Source organism: Somniosus microcephalus, unplaced genomic scaffold (genome assembly GCF_052327205.1).
Source record: "Somniosus microcephalus isolate GS21.2 unplaced genomic scaffold, FLI_Smic_1.0 unresolved_chr6, whole genome shotgun sequence".
In the NCBI taxonomy this organism is placed as follows: domain Eukaryota; kingdom Metazoa; phylum Chordata; class Chondrichthyes; order Squaliformes; family Somniosidae; genus Somniosus; species Somniosus microcephalus.
Genome location: NW_028225184.1, coordinates 33,948,033 through 33,958,548, shown reverse-complemented (window position 1 = coordinate 33,958,548; position 10,516 = coordinate 33,948,033). Strand labels below are relative to the sequence as shown.

The 10,516-nt window shown below is 42.2% G+C and overlaps 1 protein-coding gene across 1 annotated transcript; it reads left to right on the top strand.

Annotated features, from left to right (window-relative positions):
- The first annotated feature begins 1,694 nt into the window (after positions 1-1,694).
- On the top strand, positions 1,695-5,909 carry LOC147087187 (putative G protein-coupled receptor 139). The gene is made up of 2 exons (XM_085978106.1): positions 1,695-1,764; positions 4,935-5,909. Exons 1-2 carry the CDS (start codon positions 1,695-1,697, stop codon positions 5,837-5,839), a joined length of 975 nt encoding a protein of 324 aa, XP_085834232.1. The 3' UTR covers positions 5,840-5,909.
- Positions 5,910-10,516: the final 4,607 nt, after the last annotated feature.

The following is a 10,516-nucleotide window of genomic DNA, read 5'->3' as shown; positions in this document are numbered from 1 at the left end:
TTTAGAGGCAACAAAGGGAACGGAGCTGTGGGGTGGTGGTTGTGGAGAGAAGGCATTGCTGGAGATTCTCTTGCTCCGATCAGATAGGTAAACGTGGAAATATAAAGGGGAGTCACATCAGAAGGGAGGCCAAGGTCAGAGAAAATAAGAGGCAACGGAGCAGAGGAGAGACGGAGTTTCTACAGTTGATAAATGTAAGATTGAGGGTTTCAGTCTCAGCTGAGGCAGGGCAGAGGACGGCCATGTTATGCTGACAGAAGTACACGCCTCTTGTGTTGGAGATGATATTCGGTCGGATTGTCAGGTGAGAGATGAATCGGGATCTGAGGTTAAAAATCCTCATACTCAGCCTGAGACAACAGCGAGGGATGAGGATGGAATCAGCGACAAGGGTATGGAGTTTGCGTTGGGGCCAAATATGAAGGCCACGCTATTCCCAATATTTTATTGGAGTAAATAGCATCTCATGGAATCAGGTTGTTGCAGTTTGATAACACAGAGTGTGTGGAGAGTCGAGAGAGATGGCGGCGAGCCGGAGTTGGATGTTGTCAGCAGACTTGTGGAAACAGACCACATGTCTGTAGATGATGTCACAAAGGGCAGCATGTAGATGAAGAAGAGGGGAGGCAAGAACCGAAAGTTCAGAGACTCCAGAGATAAATGTGCTGCTATGGGAAGAGAATCCATTGCTGGAGATGCGCTGGCTACGATCAGATCTGTAAGACTGGAAACAAGTGAGGGCAGCCCCACCGAAAGAGGCCAGTGTCAGAGGTATGGAGAGATCACGGGTGGGTTTGCTGCTGGTTCGGTGGCGAGGTTGGAAATGGCGAGAGGTGAGGTCATGGAGGGATTTAAATCAAGGATGAGAATTTGCATTTAAGTCGTTGGCAGACTGAGGGACAATGAGTCTCAGTGAGGGCGAGAGTGATGGGAAAGCGGGATTTGAGCAGGGCTGGAGGTTGACAGCAGAGTTTGGGTTCGGATGAAGTTGATGGAAGGAGGAGGTTTGGTTCCGGCCAGGAGTGATCAGGAGGAATGGAGTCAGCTGTTGGCACTGTTCTAAATTTACTGGAGCCGTTACCCTATGTAGAATAAACAGGTAAACTTCTGCTGTAAAATAGCTGAGAGAGGAATGTCAATGGGGCACGTTCAGTTACTGAATCCTAATATAATCCACGGCAATTTCTAGTTTCAAATCCTGAACATGGACTTTACCTGTCCCTGAGTCAGAGACTGAAACTTCACATTTTAACTGGGAAACTCCAGGGACAGAGTGCAGCGTGTCTGCTCGAGTCCCTGGGTTCAGCGTACACTGTGGAGAAATCATTAACAATTATAATCGATCGATAGCAGTGAACATGGCCAATACAACTACAGGAAACTGTAACTGAAGGCGCTCAGTATTGTTGGATCCGTCCTGTAGGTGAGAGCTTTCTGCCTTATTCCCCAGAGAGGTGTGATTAACTTGTGTTCATTGAGATGTTTGTGTTTTATCCACCACATTAATTGGATCAGTGTCAATGATATAATGTGTTTGTTCAAGTGACTGTAAATAATAGCAATGAGCAGGGGTATAACTGTGTCATTGGAGACTTATCCCCTGTATAAATCAGGGCCCATTGGAACGGATCAGCTCGGTGTGTCTGCCGGAGCTGTGGGTTCCACTCCAACAGCAGTCACCGCTTCTCACGGCAATGGGATATCCAGTAATCTATCAGATAGAAGACATTTACTATACTGTCCTTGCAGCCGTTGGAGTTCCTGGTAAGCCTGTATCTTTGCTACTAATGGTGTAAGTCGGTGTTAACTGTGCTGCTGCACTGGTTAATGTTTCACTCTCTCCATGTTTTACACAGCTGCCTGTTCATTTCAACCAGTGGAAGAATGAAATGTCCTCAGTCTCTGCTCTTTCTGTCTTGTCGCAGCTGCAGTATATCTGTAATGATCTTTGTACATCCAGCCCTGGCATTGCTCTGGGATTATTATCTGTACTGAATCAGCTGCCTGGGCTAAGAGTATGTATTAGCTGTTATCAGTTTCATCTTGTGGAACTAACCTGTTCTGGAATATTTTTACCGCAAATGTTATTTCAGTGATTAATAATGAGAAAGTTCACGGTGTCAGTGTTACAATGAGGGAGTGCAATGTACTCCCTCCCCGATAACATGGTTCAGTTTGACTGGGATTTCAATGTGTGCATTGGTTATCACTGTTATGAAATATTATTTCACTGTGTGTGTATCTGACGGCACTCCAGAGGTCTGGCGACTGAACTAAGATTGCTGCTGTCTCTTTCACATCTCCTTCTCTCCTTCAGTGGCGATGGATTCCCTGACTGTCACTGGACCTTATTGTAAAATGAAATGTTTTGAGGTTATGTTTTATAAGTTTGCACTGTATCTGTTGGAATCAATAGCCCTTCTATTGATCTGGAGCTTATAGATAGCAGCGGTGAGGTTGGAGTTGAGTTAATTGTACATTCCCGCCATCTAACGCTGTATTTTATAATTACCGGAGAAGGGACTTCAAGTTTTGTCAGCTCTGTCTGGAAGAGGCATTCGAGTCTGTCTCTTCCTTGCATTGCAGATGAAGTTAACTGTGCAGAGGAACAGGTGGCGAAATGAGTGCCCTGAATAAACATTAAACGGTTCACCATTGGACAAACTTACGCTGATAATACGATCACTGAGCAAGGAGCTGGTGAGCAGAATTTGGGCGTAGGATTTTAGGATTGAATCGGGTATGAACATGAGCTTTGACAGAGAGATTACAGACAGTGCAGAAATATAGAGGAGGGATATAGAAAGAGAGAAGTAGAGAGTGCTTTGACAAAGCGAGCAATGACAGTGTGGAAATATAGAGGAGGGATAGAGAAAGCGAGAGGGAGAGAGAGCTTTGAGAAAGAGAGCACAGACATTGTGGAAATATAGAGAAGGGATAGAGAAAGAAAGAGGGAGAGAGAGCTTTGACAAAGAGAGCACAGACAGTGTGGAATTATAGAGGAGGGATAGAGAAAGAGAGAGGGAGAGAGAGCTGTGACAAAGAGTGCACTGACAGTGCAGAAATCTAGAGGAGGGATAGAGAAAGAGAGAGGGAGAGAGAGCTTTGACAAGGAGAGCACAGACAGTGCAGAAATATAGGGGAGGGATAGAGAAAGAGAGAGGGAGAGAGAGCTTTAACAAAGAGAACACAGACAGCGCAGAAATGTAGAGGAGGGATAGAGAAAGAGAGAGGGAGAGAGAGCTTTAACAAAGAGAACACAGACAGCGCAGAAATATAGAGGAGGGATAGAGAAAGAGAGAGGGAGAGAGAGCTTTAACAAAGAGAACACAGACAGCACAGAAATATAGAGGAGGAATGGACAAAGAGAGAGGGAGAGAGAGCTTTGACAAGGAGGGCACAGAAAGTGCAGAAATATAGAGGAGGAATAGACGTAGAGAGAGCGAGGTAGAGCTTTGAAAAAGAGGGTATAGATATTGAAGAAATATAGAGGAGGAACTGAGAAAGAGAGAGGGAGAGAGAGCTTTGACAAAGAGGGCACAGACAGTGCAGAAATATAGAGTCGGGATAGAGAAAGAAAGAGGGAGAGAGAGCTTTGACAAAGAGAGCACAGAGAGTGTGGAAATGTAGAGGAGGGATAGAGAATGAGAGAGGGACAGAGGGCTTTGACAAAGAGGGCGCAGACAGTGCAGAAATATAAAGGAGTAACTGAGAAAGAGAGAGGGAGAGAGAGCTTTGACAAAGAGAACACAGACAGTGTGGATATATAGGGGAGGGATAGAGAATGAGAGAGTGAGAAGGCAAGAGAGAAGCAAATGTTGGAGTGAAAGTGATTGAGAGAGAGCTACTGAAACTTCGAGTATAATTATAAGTAAGAGATGTGTTATTAGGTTGTGGTCAAATTGGGAGAGATTATATTGTTGTGTGTTTGTCCGTCAGCACTTCAGTCTGTTTTGGTAAATATTATTTTTCCTTACGTTATGAATTATTATTGCACGTAATTCTATTGATTTAAATAATAGGATCCATGATTTATTGATCATAATGAGTTATTAAATCGTGGATTTTAAATGCTGTACACCAGTTGAATTCAATAAAAAATGAGGTTGAACTCATTTGAATTTGATGCAACTGATGTGTTGAGTAAAAATATTGATGACAATTTACACCAACGAGCTGTTCACCGACACCGGTAACCACAGACATTACTGATTGAATGCATTAATTGAGTTGTGTTACTGAAATGTATGAATTAGATTTCCACTAACTCTGCTACCGTCTCTCCCTGTGAATGCCATCCTCTCCTCCGACTGCATTGAATCCTCTAGCTCCTCCTCCGTTGCTTCAGGATGTTGGACTTCCCAAAACCTGTGCTCCTGACTCCCCTGCGGCTCCCACATGTCCTTTTCCTTTTCACCGCTCCAATCTCACTCACTGGCTCGGCCTCCAGCTGCCTCTTTCAATCTGACCCAAATCCTCAAACACACCACAGCGGCTCTCGGCCGTTCCCGTTTAATGCCAGCCCCTGTCGGCTCTCTGAACCCAGAGCAACGAACCAGCTGCACCTCCACCTGTCCCCAAACCTTCCCGCTTGAATCACTTTCCCTCGGTCTGGAGATCAAATCCAGATTTAACACTTTGGATTCCAACTCTGTAAAACCCCTTTTCTCTTCCCCACCGGCAATGTGCCCTCAGTCAGCCCTTCCAGTGTATCCGGTGCTTATTCACTTTCTGTGTGGATTTCACAATTCATTCTCGATAATTGTGTTTTAAAAAATATTACTTGCCGGAAAGTGCTGCCCAGGTCCATGAATGAGTTTCCACTGTTCGATGCAGCAACAATTCTGGAAATTTCAGCCCAGATCCTGTCAAACTGCTGCTTGGGCTCCAGGCCTGATCAGTAATTTATCTGCTTCTTTTTCTCTCTCTTACAGTTAACGTGGTGGCGATTGTGATCCTGTCCCGAGGAAAGTGCGGTCTCTCCAAATGTATCACTCACTACCTGGTGGGAATGGCAGCGGCCGATCTCCTGGTCGTTATCACTGATCCCGTATTGAAGTGGATTGTTCTGATCTATTTCCCATTTTCATTCTTGAACATTACTCCTGTGTGCAGTCTCGTTGGCTTCTTGGGTTTTGCAACCACGGTGGTTTCTGTCTGGCTCACAGTCGCTTTCACCTTTGATCGGTTTGTGGCCATTTGTTGTGAGAAGCTGAAAACAAAATATTGCACCGAGAAAACTGCGGTCGTGGTTATCGGGACAGTGAGCATGCTTGGCTTTTTAGTGTCTGTCCCCTGGTACTTCAGATATGAACCTGCCTATATATTTCATAATGTTCCCTGGGAATGTTCCATTAAACCGAGCTTCTACACTTCCGTTGCATGGGGAGCATTCGAGTTGTTGCACCTCATTTTAACCCCTTGTGCACCGTTCTTCCTGATTTTGCTGCTCAATGCTCTGACGGTCAGACGTATTTTAGCGGCCAGTAGAGTCCGCAGGGGACTCCGGGGCCGCAGCAATGGAGAGAATCACAAGGACCCAGAGATAGAAAACCGAAAGAAATCCATTGTTTTACTCTTCAGTATAACCGGCAGCTTTATAATGTTGTGGGTGACCCAGGTTTTGTTTAACATTTACCGGCGAATTGCAGGTATTCGGTTTTATTACTCCTTCACCGACCCTCGTTATATCACAGAACTGACAGCAACAATGCTTCAGCTTCTCAGTTCCTGCACCAACACTTGTATTTATGCCCTGACCCAGAATAAATTCAGAGAGGAGCTGAAGATCGCGGTGAAATACCCATTCAAGCGAATTGTTAAATTAATTAAACCATAGTTAGATAGATAGATAGATAGATAGATAGATAGATAGATAGATAGATAGATAGATAGATAGATAGATAGATAGATAGATAGATAGATAGATAGATAGGTAGATAGATAGATAGATAGATAGATAGATAGACAGACAAATAGACAGATAGATAGATAGATAGATAGATAGGTAGATAGATGGACAGACAGATAGATAGATAGATAGATAGATAGATAGGTAGATAGATAGATAGATAGATAGATAGATAGATAGATAGACAGACAGACAGATAGATAGATAGATAGATAGATAGATAGATAGATAGATAGATAGATAGATAGATAGATAGATAGATAGATAGATAGATAGATAGATAGATAGATAGATAGATAGATAGATAGATAGATAGATAGATAGATAGATAGATAGATAGACGGACAAATAGACAGATAAACATACATAAAGAGACAGGTGAAAAGTGAAAATGAGAGATAGCGTGAGCCCTAAAAAGAGAGAAAAGCAGAGGTCAGAACTGGGAACCTAAGAGAGAGACAGAATGGAAATGTAGAGAAACAGAAATTGAAAGTGATTGCCGAGCGTAGATTTGCGATATAACAAGCTAAAGAAAGCAAAAACAGCAAATAAGCAAGGATTAAGAGATGGAGATGTTGAAATGGATACAAAAAGGAGCGAAAATGGAATAGAGAGAAAGAGGGAGAGTGGGAGAAATTAGACGTGTAGACACACTGAGAAGGCAGAGAGAGAAACCGGTAAAAGTTGAGGTGGCGAAAAATAGAAAGAGACAAATATAAGGAGATAAAATACACAGAAGAAAAGCAGAAACAGGAAAGGCACATGCACATGTAGAAGAAAACATAGAACGTATAACACAGATTAAGGGAAAGAGAGGGAGATTGTGAAAAGGGAAAGTTGTGTGAAGTTGTTAGACAAATTGAGAAAGAAACTGCGGGAGGCAGAGGGTAGGTTAAACAGGAATAATACAGACAAATAGCGAGATTAAAAGAGATACGTTAAACAAATATTCTGTTTCTGCCTTCACATTGGAAGACACAAAAAACAGACCTGAAATTTTCGGGAACCAAGGACCTATAGAGCGTGAGGAACGTAAAGTGATTAATATTAGTAAAGAGAAAATGCCAGAGAAATGAATGGGACTTAAAGCCGACAAATCTGCTGGACCTGATGGCCAACATAATAGGGTTGTGAAAGAGGTATCTGCCGATGTAGTATTGGTTTTGATCTCCCAGAAGTCCCGAGGTTCCAGAAAAATCCCCATGGATTGGACTGCAACAAAGGTAAACACAATTTAAAATAAAGGAGGGGGATTGGGCAGAAAACGGGGAACTGCCGTCTGTAGTTGGGAAGGGAAAAAATCTACTATTGAGGAAGAGGTAACAGGGCACCTGGACAATCACAATGTGATTCGTTAGAGACAACACGGCTTTATGAAAGTGAAATGGTGTTTGACAAACCTATTAGCGTTTTTTCCAGGTGCAACTAGCAGGCTAAATAAGGCGGAACCAATGGATGTACAATTGGATTTTCAGAACCCATTCCATAAGATGCCACACAATAAGTTGTTAAACAAGAATCGGGCTCATGGGATTGAGGGTACCATATTAGCACGAATTGCAGATTTGTCAACGGACAGAAAAGAGAGTAGGAATAAACGGGTCATTTTCATGTTGTCAGGGTGTAACTAGTGGAGCACGCAAGGAAGTGTGAAATTATCCACTTTGGTTGGAAGAATGGAAAAGCAGAAGACATTACATAAATCAACAGACTTGTAAATGTCGGATACAGAGGGATTTGTGTGTCCTGTTTCACGATTAACAGCAAGTTAATAATCAGGTACAGCGAGCTGTTAGAAAGGCAAATTAAATGTTCAGCATTATTTTAAGGGGCTTGCTTTATAAAATAAGAAGGTCTTGCTACAATTAAATAGGGCATCGGTGAGACCACACCTGGAGTACTGTGTACAGATTAATCCACTTAATTAAGGAAGGATATACTTGCATTAGAGAGGGTGCAACAGAGGTTCAGTAGATTGATTCCTGGTATAAGAGGTCTGTTCTATGAGAAGATATTGAGTAGAGTGTGATTATATTATCTGGAGGTTTAGAAGAATGAGAGGTGATCTTATTGAAACGTATGAACTTCTTAGAGGGCTTGACAGGGGAGATGCTGAGGGGCTGTTCCCCTACTGGAGAGTATAGAACTACGGGTCATGGACTCAGGATAAGGGATTGGACATTTAGGAATGAGATGAGTGGAAATTTCTTCACTCAGAATGTTGTGAATCTTTGGAAGTCTCTCCACCAGAGGACTTTGGATGCTCACTAATTGAGTATATTCAAAACTGAGATCGATAGATTTTTGGATATTAAGGGAATCAGGGGATGCATGAATAGGTTGGGAAAGTGGCTTTTGTCTAGCAGTTCAGCAATGAACCTACTAAATGATGGTGACTGCCCAAGGGGTCCTATGGCCTACTCCTGCTGCTCGTTCTTAATTGTTATGTTATTATAGGCAGAATAAGGCAATCAAAGCAAACTAGAGACACAGAAATAAACAATGCAGGAGATCTACAGACAGCAAATGAGACAAAGTGAGACTAAAATTTTGCGGCTACATTCTCGTCTACAACTGAACAAGTTAATTAATTAAAAATGAATTTTTTAAAGTGGCTATTATACTTAGGTGTCTCAAAACACTTTACACAATGAAATACTTCTGAAGTGTGGCAATGGTTCTGTAGGAAAATGTTGAAATGAATATAGTTTCATGCTTTGTGTCTGAACAGATACAAATAGTGTCTTTATCTTGATTTACGAATTTTGCATTATAGATTTAATTTTCCTTTTTGGTATCAATGCTAATGTTCGAGTGATGTGCAATTATTAGTAATGCAGTTATGTAGTCTACGAGCAAAAAATTACAATTGATTGTATAATCACGTTAAATACAGCTGAAGAACATGAGGGGACAAACAGAGACTTTTAGATAGGGCAGAGAGACAGAGAAGGAAAGAGGTAAAAAGAGAGACTGAAGAGAAAAAGAAAAGCACATACGGTAAATGTAGAGAAAGGACACAGAGTGTGTAAGAAAGAAATACATACTTGGATTAATATAACGCATATCACGACCACTGGACGCCCCAAAACGCCTTACAGCCAATGACGTACGTTTTTTGAAGTGTTCTCATTGTTGAAATCTGGGAAATGCAGCAGCCAATTTGCACACAGCAAGCTCCCACAAACAGCAATGTGATGAGGACCAGATAATATGTTTTAAATAAAACGAGCAAACTGTTGCTTGATGGATAAATATTGGCCCCAGGACACCTGGGAGAACTCCCCTGCTCTTCTTTGAAATAGCGCCATGGGATCTTTTACATGCACCTGAGAGGGCAGATGGGGACTCGGTTTAACATCGCATCGGAAAGATGGCACCTCTGACAGTGTAGCACTACCACAGCACAGCACTGGACTGTCAGCCTAGACTTTGGAGCTTAAATCTCTGGAGTGGAACTTACACCTACAACCTTCTGACTCAGAGGCATACACTGTGGTACAAAGCAATGATGGAAATGAGTTACATAAGACAGACAGACCAGAGAGGGAGCGAAACGAGAGATGGAGCAAATGAGTTGCAGTAGAGAGAGAGATCAAGCAATGCACAAAGGGAGAAATGGAGAGACAGAGCACACAGACAAAGGCACACAATCAGAGAGATCAATTGAGAAAAAAAGAGGAACGAGATAGAGATAAAGCTGAATGGAAAGATGGAACACAGAAAGAAAGATACGGAAGAGAAGGAAATAATGAGATAGAGAGGGAGAAAAGAAAATATAAAATATCAGGGGTAGATGAAAAGGAGATGGTCTATAGAAAGTGACAGAAAACTAGTAATAGAACGAAAGATAATGACAGAACAGTGAAATGGAATGAAAGACCATCGGGATGGTACAGAAAGACTGAGATGAAAATACAAACTGAACGAAGTAGAAAAGAGGAAGTGATGCAACAATTGAGTCGGAGATAGTCAGAGGGAGACGGAAAGAGATAGAAAGAGTTGTAGACCGGGAGGAAAGGTAAAAAAAGAGAGACAGGCAGAGATGAGAGAAACAGCCAGGGTGAGAGCAAGTGAAATGGAAAGAGGAGACAAAGAAGGCTGAGACAGAGGGGAGGCAATTGCAGTAATTGGCAAAAGAACCAGCGGAGAGACGAGAAGAATTGTTTTACACAGCGAGGTGTCATGGGGGGGTGTTTTTACCTGGAATGCACTGCATGAATGATGGTGGAAGAAGATTCAATTGTAACTTTCAAAAGAGAATTGGATAAGCATTTGAAGGGGAGAACATTGCAGGATTATGGGGAACGAGTAGGAGAGTGGAATGTCTTGGAGAGCTCGATTAAAGATATGATGGGCACAATAGCATTATTCTATTATATAAGATTCTAAGAAGACATGAAGCATGATAGAGATACAGAGTGAGACAGAGTGTGATAGAAAACAAAAAAGGGAAATAGAAGAGTGAAAAACAGATATTAAAGATACTTCAAGAAATAAGACAAAAAAAGACTGTGATTACCATATATGCACAGGGAGAGCGAGAAAATGAAAGACAGACAGCTACAAATAAAAAAGGCCGGCAGAGATAGAAATTAGATTAAC